At 36.8% G+C, this 24398-nt stretch overlaps 3 protein-coding genes and 1 pseudogene across 3 annotated transcripts; 2 read left to right on the plus strand and 2 right to left on the minus strand.

Annotated features, from left to right (window-relative positions):
* The first annotated feature begins 813 nt into the window (after positions 1-813).
* LOC132163512 (enoyl-[acyl-carrier-protein] reductase [NADH], chloroplastic) lies at positions 814-6811 on the plus strand. Its single transcript, XM_059573823.2, has 13 exons — positions 814-967; positions 2030-2343; positions 2964-3073; positions 3218-3273; positions 3346-3430; positions 3524-3571; positions 4662-4736; positions 4811-4922; positions 5058-5109; positions 5203-5254; positions 5362-5419; positions 6240-6338; positions 6439-6811. Exons 2-13 carry the CDS (start codon positions 2067-2069, stop codon positions 6591-6593), a joined length of 1179 nt encoding a protein of 392 aa, XP_059429806.2. The 5' UTR covers positions 814-967; positions 2030-2066; the 3' UTR covers positions 6594-6811.
* Positions 6812-7119: 308 nt separating this feature from the next.
* Positions 7120-10228, minus strand: LOC132164342 (Nse4, component of Smc5/6 DNA repair complex). The gene is made up of 7 exons (XM_059574839.2): positions 9968-10228; positions 9789-9869; positions 9244-9496; positions 9022-9112; positions 8254-8470; positions 8060-8151; positions 7120-7666 (listed from the first exon to the last, which is right to left on the minus strand). The coding sequence occupies exons 1-7, from the start codon at positions 10137-10139 to the stop codon at positions 7403-7405; spliced, it is 1170 nt and encodes a 389-aa protein (XP_059430822.1). The 5' UTR covers positions 10140-10228; the 3' UTR covers positions 7120-7402.
* Positions 10229-14561: 4333 nt separating this feature from the next.
* On the plus strand, positions 14562-20479 carry LOC132162746 (uncharacterized). Its single transcript, XM_059572975.2, has 3 exons — positions 14562-15064; positions 15168-15825; positions 19274-20479. The coding sequence occupies exons 1-3, from the start codon at positions 14754-14756 to the stop codon at positions 20240-20242; spliced, it is 1938 nt and encodes a 645-aa protein (XP_059428958.2). The 5' UTR covers positions 14562-14753; the 3' UTR covers positions 20243-20479.
* A 512-nt stretch (positions 20480-20991) lies between these two features.
* LOC132163703 (tyrosine-sulfated glycopeptide receptor 1 pseudogene) lies at positions 20992-23253 on the minus strand (annotated as a pseudogene).
* Between the last annotated feature and the right edge of the window lie 1145 nt (positions 23254-24398).

Below are 24398 nucleotides of genomic sequence, written 5' to 3' on the forward strand. Positions count from 1 at the left end.
AATTGGTCCGTGATCCGACTCAATATTGGGCTTTTGGGCATGTTGGGGAGTTTATTAAGCATTATGGGCTGTACTTGGGCGGTACCAGATACTATATAGGTAGTAAATAGGTATTTTTCAGCTTTACCAAATAAGAAATGCTATATATTATAATTTTATCTTATTTTATTTATGTGGCATTGCTAATCAATCTTTGGATTAACCCTTGTTTAAAAAAAAAAAATTCAAAGTATTGATTGATAGTGTCTTTACCGTATCAACAAAATGAGATATAAGTCTAATGTATAACATTTCTCATACCAAATATAAACTTTTAACTATTTTTAAGAATTGAATATCACCGGGACAAGCTCCTGTGCATTTCAAATGTTACTTTTATAGATTAGGTTGAAAGAAATTCTTTTAACCTAATTTAGAGAAAAACTTTGTCCACTTAACTATTGCCTAAAGCAAAGAGAAGAAAAAGAAAAATACTCTAAATGTTCTTTTTCTGTGAGTTTTATATTTTGGCCATTCATTGTTATGCATGAAGATAGTCTTCTAACAATAGAACAAAATTATAACTTAATTAGTAATTTTGCATATGCTAAAACAGGGTGAAGCAAAAGAGCACGCAGCGTGCTCAGCATGCCAGTGCAAATTTTTTTTTTTTTTTTTTTGCATTAAAATATTAAAAAAAAAAATTTAGCACGCCGTATACTCTGAATCATGACTCATAAAACAAGATGGATTATATATGTATATATAATATATTATTTAATTAAATTTAAATATAAGAAAAGTGTTGCACATTTTATAGAAGACTAGCAAAAACTTTCGATCTGATTTACCTTTCGACATTTCCGATGCCCGCACGCTCTCTAGTCTATAGCTCCCTCCCAACTCCTACTTATTAAACACGCACACACACTCTCATCGTTCTCTTCACCATTTTGCTCTCAGCATTGGCGCTTTCTCTCACAAAAAGGTAAATTCTTTCCCTTTCTCTCTCTTCCTCTCTCTGTGAGTCTTTGTTGTTGTTGCTGTCGTTGAAATTTTTAGACTTTTAAGGTCACAATAATGTCTACATTTGACTTAATCCGTGATGGTGTAGTTCTGGGTTCAGCTTAGTTTTTTGATGTTGCTGCTGATTTATGGTTTTTATATTCTGGGTTCTCTTAGATTTTCCCGTTCTGTGTACTTAAGGGTGTCTCTGGGTAGAGTTTTTTTTTTTTTTTTTTTTTTTTTTTTTTGATTTATGTGTTTTTATTTTCTGGGTTTCTCTTAGATTTTCCTCTGCTGTGTACCAAACTAAGGGGGTACTTGCTTTCCTGAGCATGGTTTAACAAATCAGGGTTTTGGGAATGATAGCGTGAATGATTTCAAGAACAATTAAAAGAATGAAATTTAGACTGGCAGTCATTGATTTGAATGTAATACTATCGTAAAGAAGAAACACAATATAATTACTTAAAGAGCAAAATTCTTTGATACTGTTTGGTAGTTTGTTACCCGCAAGTATTTGCTCTCATCAGTGGCGATGATATCTGTCTGCTTTTGCTGCAATGTCTCCAATCAGTACAATGGATTGTTTAATTTTTAACATGCAATGTGAATATGCTTTAGGCATTCAAATCCAAGGATTGTTTCTGTCTTCCTCTGTAATTATGGATTGTTGAGTTGAACTAGCTGTGTCTAGATTTATATGTTTGTTTCAAACTCCAGCAGAAGTTGCGCATGCAAGGTATATCTTGAGATATTTGAGGAAATTGTTTTGGTAGACTAAAATTTTGGGCAAGAGTAATACTATTTACACAATATAGGTCATATTTAGTTCTTACATACGCTTTTTTTTTTGGTTTTGTGTGTGTGTGTGTGTGGGGGGGGGGGGGTGTTCCTCTTTCTTTTTCCGACTGATCAGTCATACACATGCAGTGGATCATGAACCTGTGAGCTCGCCCATTTTTGCTAAGTGCTCATTGGCATTTTCATTGGTTAGATCTGGTATACATTTTTCTGTGTATTAATACCAATGCCTTAATTCATATAGGTCTCTGTTCTCCACTGTGAGATTTCATTTATTGGAGATGGCAACAACAGCCTCTTCCAGCCTGCAAATTGCAGCGGCAAGACCATGCATTTCTTCTTCTCGCAGACTTTTCAAGGCAGGTGCTGCAATTCTTGGTGGTAATTCCAAGGCAGCCACGTGGAATAAGCTTACAAGTGCATGTCATATATCGTCTGTACAACCTTTCCAGCGGAGCTTTACATCATCTTCTATTAAATTCAATAAGGTTGCTACAAAAGCAATGTCTAATACTAGTGAAAACAAGCCTGTCTCAGGGTTGCCAATTGATTTGAGAGGTCAGTTTTCTCTTTTCTGTTTCCCCTAACTTTTTGGTCCTGATTTTTTATTTTTTTTATGTATGTGACTCCTTTCATGAGTTGCAAAGGTCTTTTGTTTACGGCGTTTTCACTTTCCTTCTGTATTCTTGTTATGGATAGCTTGTAATGGTAATGATTTGTCTTCTAATTTCCTTTGATCTATCAATTTGTGCTCCTATGGTGGTTCAAAGTTGATGGTAGAAACTTTTGCATTTGAAAGAGCAACCTCTATAACGTCTTTCTTTCTAAACGTTGTCTCTTTTTTTTTTTTTTGTCTGTTTACGCTTATGAAAAACAGCCTTGTAGCTGTAGCCTATACATTATTCTGATATTGGCATTTTACCAACCCCTTTTTGGTTGCTAACTTTTTGGTGGTGCAGTCTTTCAACTTCTGCAATTGTTCTCCTTGAATTGCTAGCTTTTAGTCTAGTAATATTTAATGTTTACATATATAAATGTCCCGGCCTTTGTCTATCTGCCAAGTTGATTAATGGCCAGGCCTTTGTCCATCCACCAAGTTGATACTTACAACAGGGGGAAAAAGCCATGCATGTTTACGAAGAAAAAAAAGGCACTAACACTTGGAGCACTCTGTGTAGGTAAGAGGGCGTTTATTGCTGGTGTAGCTGATGACCATGGATATGGTTGGGCAATAGCGAAATCCCTTGCTGCTGCAGGTGCTGAAATTCTCGTGGGCACATGGGTGCCTGTAAGTAAATCAGCCTGGTCATAAGCACTGTATTTGCATTTTTATTTTTTATTTTTTTCTTTATTTTTTTAATTTTTTTTAAAAAAATAAGGTTCTCAGGCTTGTAAAATGATATAATCACTGACTAGGAAGCTTCTCTTCTAGGCTTTGAACATTTTTGAATCCAGCCTGCGACGTGGAAAGTTTGACGAATCACGTGTGTAAGTTTTTGATTATGAAAACTGGTCAGTACTTGTAAATGCCCTCTACTGACAAGAAATTTGACTTTTCAGGTTACCAGATGGCTCTTTGATGGAGATTACTAAAGTATATCCTTTAGATGCAGTCTTTGACAACCCTGAGGATGTACCCGAAGATGTAATGGAGATAAAAGTTTACAAAAGGAAAATATGAAATGGGTTGAATCTCAAATATATCCTCACTAACATGTTATCTCGTTACTTCTTGCAGATAAAAACCAACAAGCGCTATGCAGGATCTCGTAATTGGACTGTTCAGGTACAAATTCATATTATTCCACTTTTGTTTTTTTTTTTTTTTTTGTTACTTCTGCTTTTATTTATTTAATTTTTTGACGAATTTGAAGAGCCTGTGTTGAATGAAATGTTAATGTCAAAATCCACATGAGAAGAGGGTTCTTCGCCTAGGGGTTGCACTTGAATAAATGAACCTAGATGTAGGGCACATGATGTATTCAGATTGAAATCCCAGAAACAATGAGTATCACCTTCCGGTTGTCTTTCTTCATCTGTTCCTGCTTCTTAAAAGGCATGCAATGTGATTAATGTAACCAATTGGATTTTGGGATAGGCCTGCTATGGTTTGAGATGAATTTTTAATTTTGTTCTAGAACTTTAAGGTTTCATACTTCAAGCTATAGAGAACTGAACAAGCTACAAGCTGCTGTTTTACTTAGTGATGATCAAGGGATATTGCATGCTATTAAATTCTGTAAAGTGTCAAATGTAAGCCGACATCTATGAGGGGGTGGTTTACTGCTTCCATAATTTGTTAGTATGCGTCTTCTCAAAATGAGAAAAGCTTAAATGAGAGGTTGCAAAACCTGCTACATTGCTCTTCTTATTTCATGAGAGCACATTCCTTTCCTATTATATGTGACTAATATCCAATCCAAAGACTAAACTCTTAGCTGTAATCTGGGGTCTTTCAGTCTTTTATTTTAACTGATGTTTTCTTTCTATAGAATCAGTGAACTTCCACCTGTCATTAATTGCCGGTTGTGCTTATCCAAAATAATAATAATTAATTGTCAGTTGTGACACTATTGGATCTGCATCAGCTCATTTGTTTGAAGGTTTTTCCTAGTTGTTGTGCCTTTTACCTTGTCAAGCCTGTGAATTATAAAAATGTTATCATAAAGTTATTTGCTGGCTGGAAGATTAAGTCTGATATATTAATTTGATTTGTTTTATAGCCATTCTTAATATTCAGTTGCTAGAAGCCTTCCCCCTTATTACTGGGTTTGAGATTTCACTAAAACATTGACCTTTATACCAGCACATGCAGACCACCAAAATTATTAAACAAGATGCGCTTACTAATTTTCTACTTCTAAATTGTCTTGCAGGAAGCCGCTGAATCTGTGAAGAAGGACTTTGGCAGCATTGACATCCTTGTTCACTCACTTGCAAATGGACCAGAGGTAAGGTTTTTTTAATCGTGGAATATCTATGTGAATTTATGTTGGAGTTAAATAACTATTGACCTCTTTAATAGGTCACTAAACCTCTGTTGGAGACATCCCGGAAAGGATATCTTGCAGCTCTATCGGCATCAAGTTACTCCTATGTTTCTTTACTCAAGCACTTCATTCCAATAATGAATCCAGGCACACTTCATTACTCAACTATCCAATTGAGCTTTCTTTTCTTCTTTTTCTTAGCTCTTTACTCTAAATTGGGCTAGATTTACTGTGTCAAGCACATATTCGCAACTCATATATGGTTGGTTATTGCTGTTACAGGTGGTTCTTCAATTTCTCTTACATATATTGCATCCGAGAGGATCATTCCTGGGTATGTCTGCCATGCTTTGTTTGCTTGACTTTTTCTTGTTTACTGAATTGTCGCTTCTCATAGGGTGATGGAATTCTGATATTCTAAACGCAGATATGGTGGAGGTATGAGTTCTGCAAAAGCTGCTCTGGAGAGTGACACTCGAGTAAGTTTGCATTTCTTTTCTACCTATGCATTTCTAATTATAACTTGCCACATTTTTTTAGCTAGTTTGATGTGTTTTTTTGTTTGTAAATATGTTGATTCATTCAGGTGCTTGCTTTTGAAGCGGGTAGAAAACACAAAATCAGAGTCAACAGCATATCTGCTGGTACCTTGGTCCTTTCTTTGAATTAAATTTAATTGTTTCCTCTCTCAGATTCTATGTAACTACCTTGTAGTCCCCTCGAGGTTCTCTTTCATTATTAAACCGTTGGTCAACATGTGTTTCAGATGTCTGTCAAGAAAATCATATAATAGATACTACTTTTTGCCATGTTCAGCTTGTTCATTAAACCGTTGCATGTTTTGCTTTACAAGATTATTATGTATGCTACTTTTGGAAGATATGATCTTGTTGGGTTTTCAAAGATCTCTTATATATGGTAATCTAAGTGGTGGGAGGCTTCTCTTCTGTTCAAGGATGTACTATAACTATAGAATCCTTGATGTATCTTTTCTCTATGTGGATCGGCTGGTAATTCTAGAGACCATTTGTGCCCTTAACCCATTTACCCATCTTGCTCCACCATAAACTAGGTGTCTAGTTGCCCTTGCCAGAGGTGGTTTAACCGGTTCATTGTCTTCTCTGGATCGTGATCTTAAGCTCCCCTTAACTTTCATGAATTAGCTTCAATTCTTTTGATAAGTACGAATTAGCTTCAATTCTACAATGACTGAATTCTAGATGGTTGGAAATCATGCTTATGTATTCTCTTTAATTAATAATGTCCGAGTAATTCCCACCGAAATAAGTCTTAATTCAACTAAATTACAGCTATTAGTGCCTTAATAATTGTATAAATTTATCTGTTTGACTCTTCGGATCTAGTTTGGTACGTAGGCTTCTTGAAGATGTGAATTATTTCTTGTTATCAACATTACCTTGATTTACTCAGGATAATCAAGTCTCTTTTGGTTTTGATCCTCAGGTCCACTGAGGAGCCGTGCTGCAAAAGCAATTGGATTTATTGACATGATGATTGACTATTCATTAGTCAATGCACCTCTGCAAAAAGAACTATCTGCAGGTGACTTTCCAAACTTCTTTAGTCATCGTTCAGTTTTACATGCTTTATTCCTCGTTCCACCGTTCTATACATATTGCTAAGTTCATGTCTGATTAAACAGAGGAAGTGGGGAACACGGCCGCCTTTCTAGCGTCACCTTTGGCTTCTGCTATCACCGGTGCAGTTATATACGTTGACAATGGCCTTAACGCGATGGGTGTCGGAGTTGACAGCCCAATATTTAAGGATCTCGACATTCCAAAAGCTGAGCACTAGGGTTAACCAGAAACTGGTCAACTGTTAGCCGGACTCTTACTTAGGATGTCATGCAGCTAGTTTTCTATTTGGCTTCAAGCTAGGATGGCTTGGCCAGCGGCCCGTTTTGTTGTGAGAATTTTTCTTTCCCTTTCTTTAGAGACTGCAATGTTTACTGATTATTCCGAATCCGAATGATTTTAAATTTAAATATCTGTGCTCATAGATGTTTCTGCAAATTTCCATAGTCATGCACGAGGGTCTCAATGTGCATGACACCAGTAACATGAAAAGTTGTTCTCACTGAAGCCCAACACTTAAAAGAGTGTTTTAAACAAAATCGCAAAAAGTATTTTGTTTAAAAGTGAGTTTGAAAAAAAAAATGGTGAGATACATACTCTGCGATTTTGTATGCGAAGTGCGATTGAATACATGATGTGTTAAGTCACACTGGTTTGATGGATTCATAAGATCAATGCTGCTAAAATTCGTAATATGTTAATTGAGACAAAAGATCCAAGTGCCAAAATATAACAAAACCCGTAAGTATGGAACCATATTTTGCCAAACATTCTCAAAATTGCATTCGTGTGAAGGTCTGTAACATTAGACTGATCAGGTAGCAGAGAGGGGGTTGCGAAGCTCAAAAGTCAAACCAACCCAATGGGGGAGAAGTGTCAAAATGTTGAAACCTAGAGAAATACATAGATTGTAACAACTAAAAGCTACATATATACATTGTGGGATAAATATGCAGCAGGCAAAACTGGACAAAAAGAGAAGGAACCCTGCATGTTAGATCCATGACACATTTCTACCAAGTCTAGCCTTCAATTAAGCTTACGCTTGCCCCTACGGATTGCATTGGCTCTCTTAGAAACGCCATCGTCATTGTCGGGAGATTCTTCTACAACGTATTCTTCCTGCACAACCAGGCCACGGTTCCTAGACAGTTTCCTAATTGGGGTTGTGGGTAATGTTAATGCTGCTTGGGAATTGTTGCATGCTGGCTCCGCCTGAGAAGCAACCGACAGGTTTGAGTTATTCCTATGTGGCATCAGTTCCTCTCCAAGTGTTACAACATCCATCATTAACTGTAAGACAAGCATCAGAAAAACAAAAATAGTCAAAGATTAAATATCATACAAAGATAATCAAAGAAAATCAGATATGCTATCAAGAGAAAGAGTCCAAGGCTACAACATGAGTCATCTATCTTTAATGTGGGCTTAGCAATCAATAAAATAAGCTCTGCTTGTGATGGTACTGTTGCAAAAAGTCAGTACAAAGCACCAAAAACAATAATAATAATGCTAGTTAGTGGATTGTTATATAACTGTCATATAACTTGATGGTGTAGCAGTGAAAATCAGTCATCTGATCGGTACTTGTAAAAAAAAAAAAAAACAATTTTCACTGCATAACTAAAAATCGCATAACATTCTTTTAAATAAATATCATTCATGGAAGCCAAAACTCTTTTATACCTTCCAATCCTTGAAATCAAATCTGAACACAAAATGACCGTAAGCAACCTCGCCTGACATAACCGAGTTGGCAGCAGGAGCATTCCTTGGTGCTGAAAAGGAACACATACAAATAAGCCAAAAGAGCAGATGGCAGAAAGCACCCTTTTGGAGGAACCAAAAACTCCAAATTCATTTTGGGCATATGAACTTACAAACAAGATGAGAACCATTTTCATGCACAGTTATTTCAGCTCGCCCATCTTTAACTAGGAATGACAATGCAAATAAATTCTCCACGCTCTGTGCAAAAGACTTCCTATTCAATATCAAACTCTCAAGTTTGACGCGCTTCTTCCTCCTCAAGATCTCAAACATGGTTGACATATTCTTGTCAGTATCTGTTTTTTCTTCTTCCCCAGTGCTATCAAGCTGTCACATGAATAACAAATCTGGTTGAATGCTAATTGTTGCTAGAACAAGGTAGAAGACGCATTGGACACAAACTTTGGCATTGTCATGATATATCAGGCCACGTATACACAATAAAGATGCATTGGACAGCAGGGACAAACTTCCAGAGAAATTACATGAGAGAACTGTAAACATTTAGCATCAGACAAGTAGTTTACAAGAGAGTGACTAGTTTTAGCTCTTATGAGAACAATTTGCAATAACAAACAAGGTAGGAAACAGACAAATCAAAATCAAATCCTAACACACATACCTCGAAGACTTTATGCCAAATATAATAACAAAACAAAATAAAGAAAAAGCACCATTTAAAGCCACAATCGACATAAAACGTTATATTTGTTGACAGAAAGCAGCATTTGATCTCCCACAGCCTACAATTTCTCATCTACAATACTAATTGCCCATATCTTCTATCCCTCACAAGGGACAAATCTCACACGCAAAGCGCATAGCACACTTAATCACGATAACATAAACAATAAAGCTGGGGCAGAAGGCAATCTCACCTCTTCAGGACGAGCAGTTTCATTTGGCTTTGCACGCCTTCTATGAACCACAGTCTTCCGTTGCTTCAACTCAGTATTCATAGGTCCAACCCTTTAGAAATTAACATAGACAACAATAAAATGAAACAATTAAGCTAGCCCATATTCATATAAGGACAAATGCACATGACTAATATTCATCCAATAACCCAAAAAAAAAAAAAAAAAAAAAAAAAAACTCACATGGTGCTACACCCATGAGCCTTACTGAAAATGGGTGCAACAGCAAGCCCAATATCTTTCCAACGGACCATAATCTGAGCATTCTCTTGTGGGGCAACTCCCCCATTGGATTGCCCATATTCATTAAGCAAACAGTTAACAAAATCTGCAGGTGTAACACCCTCACTGGAATGTGATTTTACAGATGTCGCCAAAGAATTAGCAATGCCCAATAGTGCCTCCGCATCAGCCAATTGCTCCCTCGGCTTCTGAACTGAAGTCATCCAAATAGATAATTTTATTTGGAGTTTCATTATTTTTAAGTAAATAATTTAATTTTTATCACCACATCATTTATCATATGTGTCTAAAAGCATGTTCTTGAGCTTTTTATTCATTAATATTCCAATTTTTCAAAACCAGCTGTTAAATATGTGACACATTATATAATAAACAAGTCCCAATATTGTTACCCAACTCTCATTTTCAAGAGCATGTTTTTTCATTTTCTCAGCAACCAAACACATATTGTTAAAAGAAAAATCAACTTTTCATAATTTGAATACCTAATTCATGCAACCTCTCCACTTCACCAATTATAGCACTGAACTTGTCCGAGTCAGCCCTCGTTAAATCCTCCCGTTCCTCTGCAAAAAACCCACAATTTTTTTTTTTTTTTAAAAAAAAACAAAACAAAAATACAAATAAATAGAAATACTCATTTGTCTATGAAAAAAATCAAAACCATTAATCAGATTCATGACTGCCAGGTACTTGGACCGGAGCACCCTCCGGTCCAAATGGCTCGACCGCGTCGGTGACTCATCTCGACCCGCAGCCGAGTCGACTCGCTCGCGCTTCACGGCCTTGAGTGCTTCTTCCGCTTCAACATCTCTGCTTCGAGTCCTCCTCGTCATTGTCCCACCTCTAATTTGAGAATCTGAGGAAAGAGGGAAAAGCGTTCGGGTTTATTATAGAGTTGGACTTGATGTTTTTGAGAGGGACCAGTGGGAATTGAATTACCGAGGATTCAGTTTTCGCGCTCCTCTGAAATTCACAATGTTTTCAAATTTGGGCTGTGCAGAAAAATATTGTTGGGTGGGGGATGGGCTGGCCCAGCTGACACCATTAAAACTCTTAGTACTTTGTGTGACATGTGGCCCAACACTCATTTATTAGAGCGGAATATATTCTTTACGCTTATTTATTACGAAATATTAAACATTTTAATTTTAAAGAAAATAGGTAATATTTATTTTATGGTTAAAATTTAAAGCTGATATATCTAATTGTGCACGTAACGTCAATGTTGGTATGTCTCTTTAAAAAAAATTAAATAATGTAATATTATATACACCACTAGATGCATCAACTTTAAATTTTCATTCATTTATCACGCTCATTTTACATCAGCTCCATTTCAAACCACTTTAAAAAAAAAAATTAAAAATTACTTAAAGCACAACCAATGTGAAATGCTATAAAGAGTAGTATTACTCAAAGTAAAATGGTTAGCTCAAATTGTTTGGACAGTCTACTTTATTTCAAGTGAAACAAGAGAGAATTAATTTTACGGTCAAAATTTTAAATGATGTGCCAGTGTATTCACTATGTGGTAATATATATTATACCATTAAATCTATAAAATATAATTAAAACCATAAAATGTATCATTTCTTAATTTCCTGATCCTAGTTTATAATTTGAAGGTAATACGACCATCACTAAAATAACAAATTAAACAAAAAAAAAAAAAAAAAGGTTTTTTTTAGTGTTTGACAAACGTTTGAGAAAGATAACCAAATAGTGAAAACCAGATTTAAAAACAAACTGTAATTTCAATAATAATGAGTTAAGGATTCGTTTAGATTTACAATTTTAAAACTTGTGATTTAGAAATAGCGATCTAAAATGTGTAATTTGAAAACGCGGCTTTTGTTTCGAAATAACATTTTGTTTACCAAATAACAATATCAAGGGCACTCTAAATCTTATATCATTACCTTAAAAAATGTAGAATCCTACCTACCCATAAGATTATTTTCCTACTTCCACCCCTGACCTTTACTAAATCTTATATCATTACCTTCAAAAATGTAGAATCCTACCTACCTATAAGATTATTTTCCTACTTCCACCCCTGACCTTTCCTAAATTACAAAAAAAATAACCAAACCTATATTGTACCATTTTTTTTTTTTGGTATATTACTCCAAATAGTTACATTTTTAACGAAACCAAGTTTTGAGCTTTTTTTTTTAATTATTTTTTATTTTTATTTTAATTTAAAAGGTGGGAATGGGCGACCAGTGTAGTTTTCCCCTTTGGGCGTTACCATCGGAGTTCTCACTCGCTGTGGAATGTCCGGTTTGAGCCAAAGTTTTGAGCTTTTGATACTTTCATAGAACAAGTTTATCAATAAATTCATAATCTTGTTGATGGCATGAGTTGCAACAATTATTTCATATCAAAGGTAATTGAATCACTTATATATGCCTATTGGAATGCGACTACCTACAATTTGTTGATCAAATTGTAAGAACTATTTAGATTACGTGCAATTTGGTCAACTATCCATGCTCGTGGCAAGACAACCGTTTTTCAAAGTTCAAATATGTTCGCGTCGTTATTATTGTTATTATTATCATTATTATTACTCTAACTTATTTTTCCATCTTTATTGTGATTTTTTTTTACCTGAGCCTGTTTTTCAATGTGATAATTAAATCAAAAACATTCCTAGATAATCACCATAAATGTTTTGGAAATAAGCCTAAAAAGACACGTTATAATTTGAATGATTGTCCTACTTTTTGCCCACTTGAATAATTGAATCAACACCAAAAGTAGCTCATAGAAAACATAATTGTTTTTTTTTTTTTTTTTGGGGACAATTTTGTTGTTATTACCACTACTACTATTATTATTATTATTATTTTTTGATATATTCGCACAAGAGGGGAAGGGGGCGAGCTAGTAACCTTCGCTTCATTAGGTGTAGTTCCAACCGATTAAGTTACCTCTTTGAAATTATTATTATTATTATTATTATTCAGTGTAGAGAATCAAGATTTTTTTTTTAATGTATAAAAAGACACGTCATTAATTGAATAATTGTTCTACTTTTTTCCACTTACAGAATCGAATCGAGTACCAAAAATAACTGCTAGCAAACAAAATGTAATAATTGGACGGGATTATCATATCTAATCGATAGGATATGATCTTCCATATTCTCATTGTTTATATGAGACTATTAATACCGAAGCAACTCAACATCAAACCGTACATATACAAGACTATAATTGGATTGTCAAACCATCCAACGGCTAAGAGTACCACTTCAATACATATTAAACTCATATCTTTCTCAGACTAATATTCTGGATAAATTGACCTGGGCTCCCGGTTCTTCAGGACTTTTCTCGGTCAATTTAGTTCATGAGGTTTCTTCTGTATCTTTTCTGGTAGAACTCCCCCCTCTTCCCACTGCAGCCTGCATACCCTTTGGGGTTTGAAGATTCAAGCTAGGTTAAACATCTTTTTTGGAAGATTGTTTGGGATATTCACGAGCAAATATTGGAAGTTTTATGACAGTAGTGGATGAAGAAACTTGGGCTTGTTCATTCTGCGAAGGACCTATTGAAACTTTTAAGTCATATCTTTTTGGATTGTGATTTGGGTCGAATTCTTTGGAGAAGCTCTCCTAATTGGCCAATGATTACTTTTGGTTTCTCTTCCTTTCCTTTGGGTTCCTCCCCAAATAGGTAGTTACAAAGGTAATTTTGATGTGACGGTTTGCGATTCCTTTGTTAATGTAGCTACTGCTGTTATTAGTGAATCTTCAAGTTTCATCGGCTTCGTGGTCACTCACAAACTTACAAGTGGTGATGGTCTTCTTGGTAAATTTGCAGTTCTTATCACTCCTAGGTTAGCTATCTCTTCTGGTTGTAGTAATTTCTTACTTGAAGGGGATGCGCTTCTGATCCTTTTAGCCACTAATAATCCGGATTTGTTCTCTTCTTGGACTTTTGCCAATTTCATAGCATATTTTTTAGTAGAGTGGGCCGCTTTCAATCTTGCTTTTGGAAGCATTCTAATAGGATCTTCCATTATTTCTTCAATCCGGATCCAGAGTGGAAAATATCCTCCCTTGTAACCCTTTCTCTACATTTAAATTTTTTTTTTTTTTTAAAAAAAAAACCTCATGTTTTAATTTTCCCATCAAAATTCAAAACATCTGAGTTGTTAAAGGGAGAAAATTAAGGGTGGTAATTTGTATTTTCATGTTAAATTCGGATCGTGTTAAGGCATGCGTATATGTCAACATTAACGTGAAAATTTTAATTAAACGGGTTAAATCTCTCAACTTTAACTCTTTAATTTTGTATTGAGTTCGTGTCAGATTATGTCAAAAATTATCTGCCATTATGTCACATGTCGGATTCGGATCATATTGAAGCATGTACATAACAATATATAGGTCAATTATAACCTATCCCGTTTAATTAAACGAGTTAAACTTAAATCTATAAGTCTCTAATTGTGTTAAAAATTACCAATCTTTGAGAAAACTGCCAAATGAGTGGAGATTTGGTTTCTCATATGGGTGAAAAAGGTTCTTTATATTTTGAATATAAAAAAAAAAAAAATGGAAAACAGCCTACACAGTAAGAGTATTATGTTATACTTTTTCTTAAGGACACAATTTTCGTTGAAATTGAGGGGAAGAATTTCTTTTAAAATTTAGTTTATTAAATTGAAATTTATTTTTATAATATATGATTCTCACATAATTTTTTAATAAGAAAAAACTTATATCATTATATGTAATCACCAATGAGACTTAACATAAATTATTCAAATATGATATGTATATTAAAGATTATGCATCTGGAAGGGCAGCGTGGTTGATTATGGATAAAAATTTACAATAGTTTTATTATTTGAATTGTTAGCAAAATATAAAACAGTTTCTATTCTAGCAAGCAGGTGGATCCCACACTCTGGCAAAAAAAAAAAACTTGTTGGGGTACGGGATTGTTGATCCCTTGGGCTTGGTTGAACCAAAACCAGGTATGTTTCTGGGTCCCACATAGGCCCATGATATCAGGAAGAAGAACAGTCAGAGGTCTTTGTGACTGTGAAGCTCGTAGTGATAGGGATATAATAATAAGAAAAATCCATGGGCATTTTAGAATTTTGGCAAGCAAGGACGAGGAAAAACCCCATCTTTGCGCCAAGGTGGTGCGAGCTGGAGATCAAGCCCAAATGCGTTTGTGTGCAAAACCAAAAAATCTCCCGAACAACGAAGAAAGCAAAATCTGAAAGAAAACCACACATATATATATATAAACACATACATGTATGTACCCATCTGGCTCGCTCTCTCTTATATATATATATATAAATCAAAAGCGCCACGAGCATATAAACACATAATAAAACTAACAGGACATAAAAGGGAGACACCGAACCAAACCCATATCGAGACGCAAAAACCCTAAATGATATGATGAAATGAGAGGACCATGGATAGGGAACACGGAGCAAGCGCGCAACCCTGGGGCACGTTAGAGGAGCTCCTGCTAGCGTGCGCCGTGAACCGCCACGGCACCACCAGCTGGGACTCCATAGCCATGGAGCTTCAGAGCCGGTGCTCGACCTTGCCTTCCACTCTCACGCCCCAGTACTGTAGGGACAAGTACGGTGACTTGAAGAAGCGCTTCATGCCTGGAAACGACGACGAATCTGCCAGCGTGCTTCCCATGGTCGACGAGCTCCGTCGGATTCGGGTCGAGGACCTCCGCCGCGAGGTCCAGCGCCGCGACTTGTCGATCGTGTAAATATTGGCGTTCGAATTTACGTGGTTTGAGATCTGAGCGGGAAAGATCGGGTTCTCTTCGTGGTTTGAGATCTGAGCGTTTTTGTTTTCGTTTTCACAGGTCGTTGGAGTTGAAGGTGAAGAGGTTGGAAGAGGATAGAGAGCGGAGCTTGAAGGAGGGGGCGGAAGCGGTGGATCTGAAGAAGGATCTCGAAGGTGACGGCCGAGAAACGGCGCCGGAGCCGGAGAATCTGGCCGGGAAATCTCTCTCCGACGATAAAGACAATCGCTCTTTCAACGAGTCGAATTCCACGAGTCAAAGAGGCGACGGTCAAGGGCCACCGCAAAACGGCGTCGTTGCGGAGCTAGTGAGACCCGAACTGGTAGGAAATGAACCGGATCCGGGTCGGGCCGGCCCCGCACCGGGCAACGATTCTTCGTTTGATAATGGTAAAGAGGAGGAGGATATAGGTGTTAAGCCGAGTGGGTCGGGTCGACTCGGCGAGGTGGAATCGGTGGGTGAGTCGAAGCGGGAAAAGGAAGCAACGTCGAAGCAAAGCAGCGACGTGCAGAGCTCGGCCAGCCTGTCGAGGAAGAAACGACGTCGAAGGGGTGGTGTTGTTGGAGGTAGTAGCAGCGGCGAGGAGCCCGAGGGTGACGAGGTTTCTCCCGCCACGAAACGAGCCTCGGCCGTCAAATCTGAGCCGTTGGTGAAGCTCCTCGGGATCATCCGGTCGCATCGGCTCGGCTCGTCCTTCGAGCGGCGGCTTCGGAGCCAGGTATCCTCCGCCTTAACAAATATTTCTTTGTTAAAAAATTAAAATACAAAAAAAAATAAAAAACAACCAATAACGGAAAAAAGTGGTGTGTAAAAGACGAAAGGAGAATCATAATTTCAACGGACCTGATGCGTCTCAGCTACATCTCTTGTGAACCAATCACAGAACACCATATGGCGACAAGCTGGATATCAGTTTCATTTTTGATTTAGTTGGGGGCGTTTCGGTAATTAGGATTGGACCATACGGTGGCGTACTGTGATGGAGCGCATGAGCATGAGCTACGAGACCAAAAATGGTTGCAATGATGTTGATAAATGGTGTGGGGTGCATGGTCTGGGGCAGGCGGGCCCAGTTAAGAATTTGAAACTACGTCGTTTAGTGCATATTTAAACTTGGTAGTTGCTTAGGCTTGTTGGCCATACATGAGCCTAGAGCACTCGAGCCCTCGACTTGGCTTGTAGTTTTATAAGGGAAATTACAAAATTTTTTTTTCTGCCTAATCATAGTGGAAATTACATTTAATCCTCAAAGTTGATACCATTTTTATAAAAAGAAAATGCTAGCTGTTGTCCCATTTTACTCCCTGAAGTGGACTTGGCATTGCCACATATATCCCTAAAACGTGGCATTATCACCTCAGCCCAACCTCTTTTTGGATTATCGATCATTTCAACCGAACTTTTGAAGAGGATCACCCTTAGATCTATCAAGGGGTTGCAACTATCCTCGACATCTAATTTGATGGTCGCAGCCACCAGATCGAGTGGTCAGGTTAGGTGGTTGGGGTGATGCCGACCAAGAAGAGGGGCGGGGGGTGGTGGTTAATTTTTTTATTTTTTGTTTTGTGTGAGTAAAATGGGAGTATACCTATATTACTCTTATACAAACTCCCGTAATTTTTTTAATTTTGGATGTTTGACTCATTCAAATTATTATTTTGTTGTAATTTACGCCCCCCTTAGATTTTGGTGTTAAAATGCTCAGAATTAATCAAATAGCTCTTTTATAAATAATAATAATAATAAAAAAATCATACAAAATGATAGTCTGAAGAGATTAAAATATCACAAACGATAAAAGTCTCTCATTTTAGGGGTTAAAGTACATTTTTTTCATACGTTCTCATAACGTGTCGTGACATTTCGTGGTTGCTTGGAGTTGGGACGTATGGGTTTACTCCTTTAAGTTAGTCAAACAAGAACTGAAGGCGTAATTTTTTTTTTCCTTCAAAATAAGTTCATTTTTTCAAATAAGTTCTCTAATTGGTTTAAACTCGTTCCCCGCCTCCCCGATTCGTTGTTTTGTTCGGTGTTGTCTTTTATTGCATAATTTTGGATGGCATGTCTTGCCAGCCAGGTAGCGAAGATATAGGACAGACGTGCACTAGCGGCATATGATTCAAAGACTGCCGCCTTACCCATGCACCGAAGTGAAGGGACTGTCACCTTCGCCACGCCATTTGCTAGGGATAAATTATGTCTTGTCTACACGGTTTCGTGTGTATGAGCATATGTTCCCCAAATAGCCTAAATGATAAATTAATAACGGTTGCGTAGTAAAGACGGCCAATAAACATATATTTGACTACATAGGAGTCCCTAGTAATCCTCTTGGCTTAATATACTTTGTTATGGAAGATAGAGGGTGGTCTTTTTTTTTTAGGCACTTTCTTTTTCAAGTTGTTCCAATGTATAGCTATCAATTTTTGACACAATTTGTGAACCCGACACATACACAACACAATATTGACGAATTAGAATTGAAGAATTTGACTCGTATAATCTTATAGCTGTGCATCGACACGACTCGACACGTGACAGTAAGAATGATAATTTTTGTCATGACCGGCGAACCTAATACAAACACAACACGAAATTAACATGGTATAGTTGATGTGTATGACGTGCTTAATTATCTTATTAAATTATAATGGACTTGAATTCGATGCCCAACCATAAATTGCCACACCTACTCTAATGTGCCTTCTCAATTCTCATTCGTATTTCCTATTCAGTCAATTTTGCCTTTTGGTCTAGTCTGCAATCTGGCCCACTTGGCTCCCTCTCTTGGGGCTGATAGGAAGGTTTAGAATCATCCAAGGGTCAATAGAAGTTGAGTTGGTGGGATGTTTTTTTTTAACTATTATGACACCCTTGTTACGTGCAAATTTTTTAATTCCATAATTAGCACTTCTTTTATATACTTTTCTACGGAAAGCTCTTCGCTTTTGGCCCTCACGGACTCCTCCCTTTCATACGCCAACTTTTGACCCAAGTGGGCAATGTAAATAGTCCTTCAGTTTGTACCTTCATTAATTTTTTCTAGCATTAGTTACCCTCCGCGAAACGATGTGGCGTTTTCTTCTCTACTTTATTCCTTGTGGAATTTTAAAACCATACGACTTTTGAAACGCAAAAAAATTACTGGGTTCACAACACACTACATTATTGCGTCTCCCCTACTTAAAGGACTACGTAAGTTAAATTTAGTTGCAATGTCGATTCTGCCCCTCTGAATAACAAGTTCAAAAAAGAAGAAAGAAATTAACAAAATGATCATTTGGTAGTTGGTTCTACCAAACAATAACATGGGTATAGTACCACTGATACTGAATGTATGGTAAGGAATTGCATAACATGAAATACCAGGAATACGAATATATAATAATGTTTGTTAATATGTTTTGAGTGGTGTTTTATGTTTTTGGTTTGAATAAGTAAATTACAAAAAGAAGAAAAAAAATTAACAAAATGATCATTTGGTAGTTGGTTCTACCAAACAATAACATGGGTATAGTACTACTGATACTGCATGTATGGTAAAGAATTGCATAACATGAAATACCAGGAATACCAATATATGATGATGTTTGTTAATATGTTTTGAGTTGTGTTTTATGTTTTTGGTTTGAAAAAGTAGTGTGATGTGACATAAAGATAAAATTTGTTTTTATAATTGTTTTTGGTAGGGTCCACACTTGAGAAAATGTTTTTTTTATACAGCATATTTACTTGTTAAAAAAAAAAAAAAAAAAACTTCAAGGGTTGGTTAAGGACTGGCACATAAGCTAGATAAAAATTTAATATCTAATATTTCTCTTTTGAGTAACCCAAACAGATGTAGTGCTTACTTGTAAAAAAAAATAATAAAAACTAAAAAAAAAAAAATTAAAAAAAATTAAAAAAAAAAAAGAGAGAAAGAGGTCTGGTGGCAACCCTGGTAATATTTTTTTTAAATAATTATTAATCTTTAAATAATAAGTTAGCTCCTAACTCTGTAAAAGTTGAGGACTTGTATTGTCAAAATATTTTTATAACACGGGAAAAATACAAGTTTATATAAAGAAAAAATTATCATTTAAATTGTTTGTTAATATATTTATTTTGATGACAAAACATATTTTCCATTTTAATAGGACCTAATTATCCTCTGTTTTTTTTGGTAGGAATCAGAAAGGTACAAAAGCTTGATTAGACAACACATGGATCTCCAAACGGTTCAATCCAGGCTTGATCGAGGTGTCTATAAGGAGTGTATTCACAAGTTCTTCCGTGATGTCCTCCTAATATTCAACAATGGTGTCATCTTTTTCCGTAAAGGTTCTTCTGAGCACGTTGCAGCCAAGGAGTTCCGAGCTCTAGTATGTAAGGAGCTAACCAATAAGCTCCCCAAGAAATTCAAAACAAGAATTGTGAAACCCGAACCCAAACAAGAACCCGACTCACTTTCAAAACCCAATAAGTCCTCTACCATAGTGGCATGTGGGAAACAAAGTTCTATGAAAGCTTTGATTACCCAAGGCGTTAATAGGAAAGTAGATAAAAGAGAGAAGGAGCTTGAGGAAAAACCAAATGTCACCCAGAAAAAGAATGATGTTTCTTTTGTTAAGATGGAGGATAAGGGTATTAGGAAAAAAAGGAGTAAAGAAAGAATGGGTCGGAGAAGCTCGAGAACGAGCAACAAAGGTGGTGACATAAAGCATGAATATGGTGGGAATGAGCTCAGTTCTCATGATGCTTTGGAGGTTAAGATGGAGAAGAAGGAAAACACAGTAAAGAAGAAGGCAGGCGCGGCGAGTTTCTTAAAAAGAATGAAACAGAATTCGCCAAGTGAAATGATAGAGGATGATGATACTTCCGAGGATGATAGCAAAGAGGGTAGAAGGGAGGAGGAGAAGAAGAGGAGGGGGGGCAGGAAGAGGGAAGGGATCAAGAGGGACGAGAGGGTTACTCGGAGTTCTAGCGGCGGGAGAGGAGGGAAAGAGAATGCAAAGGTGAAAAGAGGGGTTGGGAGGCCGCCAAAGAGACCCGAGTCTGTGGCAGTGGCAGCTACAGGGAAGAGGGGGAGAGACAATGGTGAGTCAGAGTTGGTGGGAGGTGGTGCAGGCAGGTCGAGGAAACGTTCAAGAAGGTGATGTTTACTGTTGTAAAATGTACATTATAACTATATAGTGTGTTTTTTGTCCTTTTATTTTGTTTCCAAGTTCGGTGTTTTACACACCCGAAAGAAAGAAAGAAAGAATCAAACGAATAGAGAGAGAGGGAGAGAGTTTGTGAACTTGTAGAATGTTTGTGGCAGCCATTGCATGTACACACTTGTGTAGAGGTAGTATCAATCATGAGCCTTCTCTAATTTAATTTGGTATTTCAAATTTCAATATGAAGTTAGGATCCTGTTCCTAAATTAGGGTTTAAGATTGAAAAGATAAAACATAGAGAGAATCGAACCCAATAAACATTTGGGTTTTGGGTCTTATTCGAGGTGGGATATTTAACCGAACCAGAAGGCAAAGAGGGAAGGATGTGAACTGTGAAGCCTTCTAACTGCGTCCATGGTAAAGGATTTGGGCCAAAGCTTTGAGTCGTGTGAATATTCCATTAGCGACGGTTCTAACCAGTTTAAATAATGGCCCAGTTTTTCTTAGATCCAACATCCCTGGACGGCTGGACCTGCTATATGATATATATTTCTCTCTATTTGCTTATGTTTTTGTCTTCCATGCAATTTGGCCATACAGGCTGCTATTAGCACATTGAACCCATGGTTTACGTTGTCCATGAAACGACAACCCAATAATAGCCAAGTATTAGCATGAGAAACCAAATTGGTAATAGACTTTAGAGCCACGGCCAGCAATATGTAATTTCAAAGAAGATGATACACTCATAACCTTCTGTGCAATCCAGTCAAACACATTCCCAGTGTGACATAGAGCCTCTTTTTTACATTGTCTAGGAATTGAAAATAAGCGACTCTCCAAGTGTAGCTAAGAAGTAAAGGACCCAAGACGCCCCAAAAGCCTGTAACGAAGCCAAGAACCACAATAATTGGAAACAATGGCATTCCAAACCAATCTTCATCATCTTGAATGTCCTTGTCAATGTTGCTACTAACAATATCAGCACACCCATTTGGAAGTGGGGGGCCACAAAGTTTAGGATTGCCTTCATATGCAGAGACACCAAAGCTTTGGAGCTGAGTGCCTAATGGTACTGGTCCATTCAGATTATTGTCTGCAACACTAAACTTTGACAAGAAATGCAAACTACTTAGTGATACTGGTATTTCACCCGACAATTGATTTGCAGAGAGATCCAATCTTTCTAAGTTTGTGAGCTTAGATATTTGGTCTGGAATTTTGCCTGAGAAGTTGTTATGGCCAAGACTCAAAATATGAATCAACTGCAAATGACCAATCTCAAGCGGGATGTTGCCAATAAGACAGTTGTTTCCGACCGATATTGTTGGTGGCATGTTGGTGAGGTAATTGTATTGGCTATAGATACCATTTATGTAAATAAAGATAGGCAAATCTAGACTGTGATGGTCTACAAGAGCTCTATCTTGTTTTGAAAGCAATGATGGCAATTCACAAAGTTCCTTTGGGAATTCACCTGAAATAAAATTATTAGACAACTGTAATAGGAAGAGTTCTGGAAGTGTTGACAAGGAACTAGGAATTGAACCTGTGATGCGATTGTAACTTAGATCCAAGACTTGTAGCTTCTTAAGCTTAGTTAGCCATATAGGAAATTGACCAGTTAGTTGGCAATGAGTAAAACTCAAAAGTCGAAGATTTTCAAATCCATCATAACCAATCATTTTATCATCACCTGGTATTGCCTCATGCTTAAAATTATCAGCAAGGATTAATACGTTGAGATTCTTGCAACCCATCAAATTCTTGATTGCCCCTGTTATATTGGTTAGACTGCTGGTACCAAGGGAAAGGAAAGATAAGAATTTCAATTGATGTATCTCAGGTAAGATTTGCCCCTCTATTTGGTTTCGAGAAAGTCGAATTGCTCTTAGGGACTTGCATGAGTAAAGGCTTATTGGCAAACTACCTGTGAAGTTATTTCTCCCCATGTCAAGTATAGAAAGTTGATGAAGACCGGAGAAATTAAAGGTGGAGATATTTCCTTCAAAGGAATTGAACCATAGACTCAATTTTGTGAGATTAGTGCAATTCATCAAAGATGGGGGAAGAGAACCTGTTAAGAAGTTTGTATCAAGGAGTAGGTCCTTTAATTTGGAGAGCCTTCCGATATTCCCAGGGAGTTTGCCGCTGAATTTATTGCTATATAACTCAAGCTTCGTGAGTTTGGTAAGGTTCACAATGTCATTGCTAATGGGCCCTGAAAGATTATTAAAAGGCAAGGAGATTTCTTCCAACCCTGTTGCACTATATATATCATGCGGGAGTAATCCACAGAGAGAGTTAAAACCAGCTCGAAAAACCTCTAGTTCAAAACATCTCCCTAGTCCACTAGAAATTTGGCCACTATAATAATTATGAGAGAAATCGAGGAGCCTAACAAATGGAGAATTGATGCAAAAAGAGGAAGGGATACGGCCCGTGAAACTATTGTTGCTGACATTGAGATTGATCAAGTTCCATGCTCCTTGGAGGTATGAAGATTTCATTGTCCCATTGAAGCTATTGCTTGACATGTCGAGTATTTGAATGGAGGTTGGCCAACCAGTAGAAGAGCTATTAGATGAAAACAGCAATGATATATCTTCACCCAGATAGTTGTAGCTCAAATCAAGGATCTTGAGTTGATTCAAAGACGAAAAGAATCCGGTAGGGAGACCTCCCGAAAATGAATTGTGGGAGAGATTGAGGTGAGTGAGCCTTGTGAGGTTTTCAAGAAAGGGAGATATACTCCCTTCGAGGTGTCTAGAGGGTAACCAAATACGGCTAACCTTACCGTTTTGATCACAAGAAATACCTTCCCAACTGCAACAATCAATAGAAGACCAATTTAATGGAGGAAAAGATGTATTGAAGGGTATGGACAAGAGAGAGAGCTGGTCGTTTTGGTCGCATGCATGATTTGCAGCCAAAATGCCGAAGAGAAACAAGGTGAAGAGGAGATGATGAGCCACCAAATCTTTCATCGTTCTTGTTTGATAACTCATATCAGAAGAAGAAAGACAGAAATGAAATACAACTTGTATAGCTCTCTGTAACTTTACAGCTATGGTTAATTTGGAAGCACATATATATATATAAAAGGATCTTGCAAAAGTCACCAAAGGTGCCTGCAATCTACAAAATAGACCCACTCTCCAACATGAAAATTGCAAATACCCACCCACTGACGGTCTTTATAATTTAGAGCATTAGTTCAACGTTGAAATCTAGCAGCAACAAATTTTAAAGAAGCAACCTTGTCCTTTTTTGCATTGGTAAACGTCGTCTCTTTTCCTCTACGCTTAGAGCCTTGGACCATCCACGGGCCACTCGCGACAAATTAAATTCAAAATTTCCGGCTTCTTTTCGTCAAATATCTCGACTAATTAATTAAGCATTGAAAAGGACTATTGCTGTGATCTCCTCAAAAGTCAAACCTTCACTTTCTATTGTGATCGCGAGTCCGGATTTATTGGTAGATGGGCTGAGTATTCCGGTTATTAGGCCCGGCCCAACAATAAACATACCGAATATCTCAAATTTTTATTTATAAAAGGGAACTATTCTGGGAGTATCTTTAGTGTGTCTTCTGAGATACAGTACACCACACGTTATTGCCATAGCCTCGGCATGATTATTTTAAAAATAAATTATAATTTTTTTTTTTTTTTTTTTTTTTTTAACATATCAACGTTTATGATTTCATTATTAACCATTTTTATTATTTTCTATAATAAATGGTGATAAATATGGGTAAAAGAATTTTTTTTTTTTAAAAAAAAGTTACTACTCTAAATGATAATATTTCTATCCTTTACACCTAATGCAAATCCTAATAGAACTCTTAATCCAAATTCTAATAAGACTTCTGATAATAAATTATATCCTTAATCTTAATAAGATTACAACTCACAAATGATAATAATGAGGTAATAATCATATGCCCACAACAAGAAGCTTGCTGATTATAATCTTCCACCATAATTAATTTGTTGATCTCAATTGAGTCCATAAATAGACTTCCATGGTGGAAAGAAAAAAAATGAGATAACCCAGTTTGAAAAAAGTAAAATAAAAAATTGTCCAAACTGAAAGAGAACGACTTTGAAGGGATATATATATATATATATAATTTTGTGTTGACGGCCGG

This window comes from Corylus avellana, chromosome 8, assembly GCF_965113065.1.
Source record: "Corylus avellana chromosome 8, dhCorAvel1.hap1.2, whole genome shotgun sequence".
NCBI classification, from domain to species: domain Eukaryota; kingdom Viridiplantae; phylum Streptophyta; class Magnoliopsida; order Fagales; family Betulaceae; genus Corylus; species Corylus avellana.

Coding starts and splice junctions, on each gene's coding strand:
- LOC132164342 (XM_059574839.2), bottom strand. CDS start 10,139: ATGACGAGGAGGACTCGAAGCAGAGATGTTGAAGCGGAAGAAGCACTC. Junction 9,497..9,788: donor GGAGAGGTTGCATGAATTAG/GTATTCAAATTA, acceptor GGATGACTTCAG/TTCAGAAGCCGAGGGAGCAA. Junction 7,667..8,059: donor TTGATTTCAAGGATTGGAAG/GTATAAAAGAGT, acceptor CTTGTCTTACAG/TTAATGATGGATGTTGTAAC.
- LOC132163512 (XM_059573823.2), top strand. CDS start 2,067: ATGGCAACAACAGCCTCTTCCAGCCTGCAAATTGCAGCGGCAAGACCA. Junction 5,110..5,202: donor TCCGAGAGGATCATTCCTGG/GTATGTCTGCCA, acceptor TTCTAAACGCAG/ATATGGTGGAGGTATGAGTT. Junction 5,420..6,239: donor AGTCAACAGCATATCTGCTG/GTACCTTGGTCC, acceptor TTTGATCCTCAG/GTCCACTGAGGAGCCGTGCT.
- LOC132162746 (XM_059572975.2), top strand. CDS start 14,754: ATGGATAGGGAACACGGAGCAAGCGCGCAACCCTGGGGCACGTTAGAG. Junction 15,065..15,167: donor CGCCGCGACTTGTCGATCGT/GTAAATATTGGC, acceptor TCGTTTTCACAG/GTCGTTGGAGTTGAAGGTGA. Junction 15,826..19,273: donor AGCGGCGGCTTCGGAGCCAG/GTATCCTCCGCC, acceptor TTTTTTTGGTAG/GAATCAGAAAGGTACAAAAG.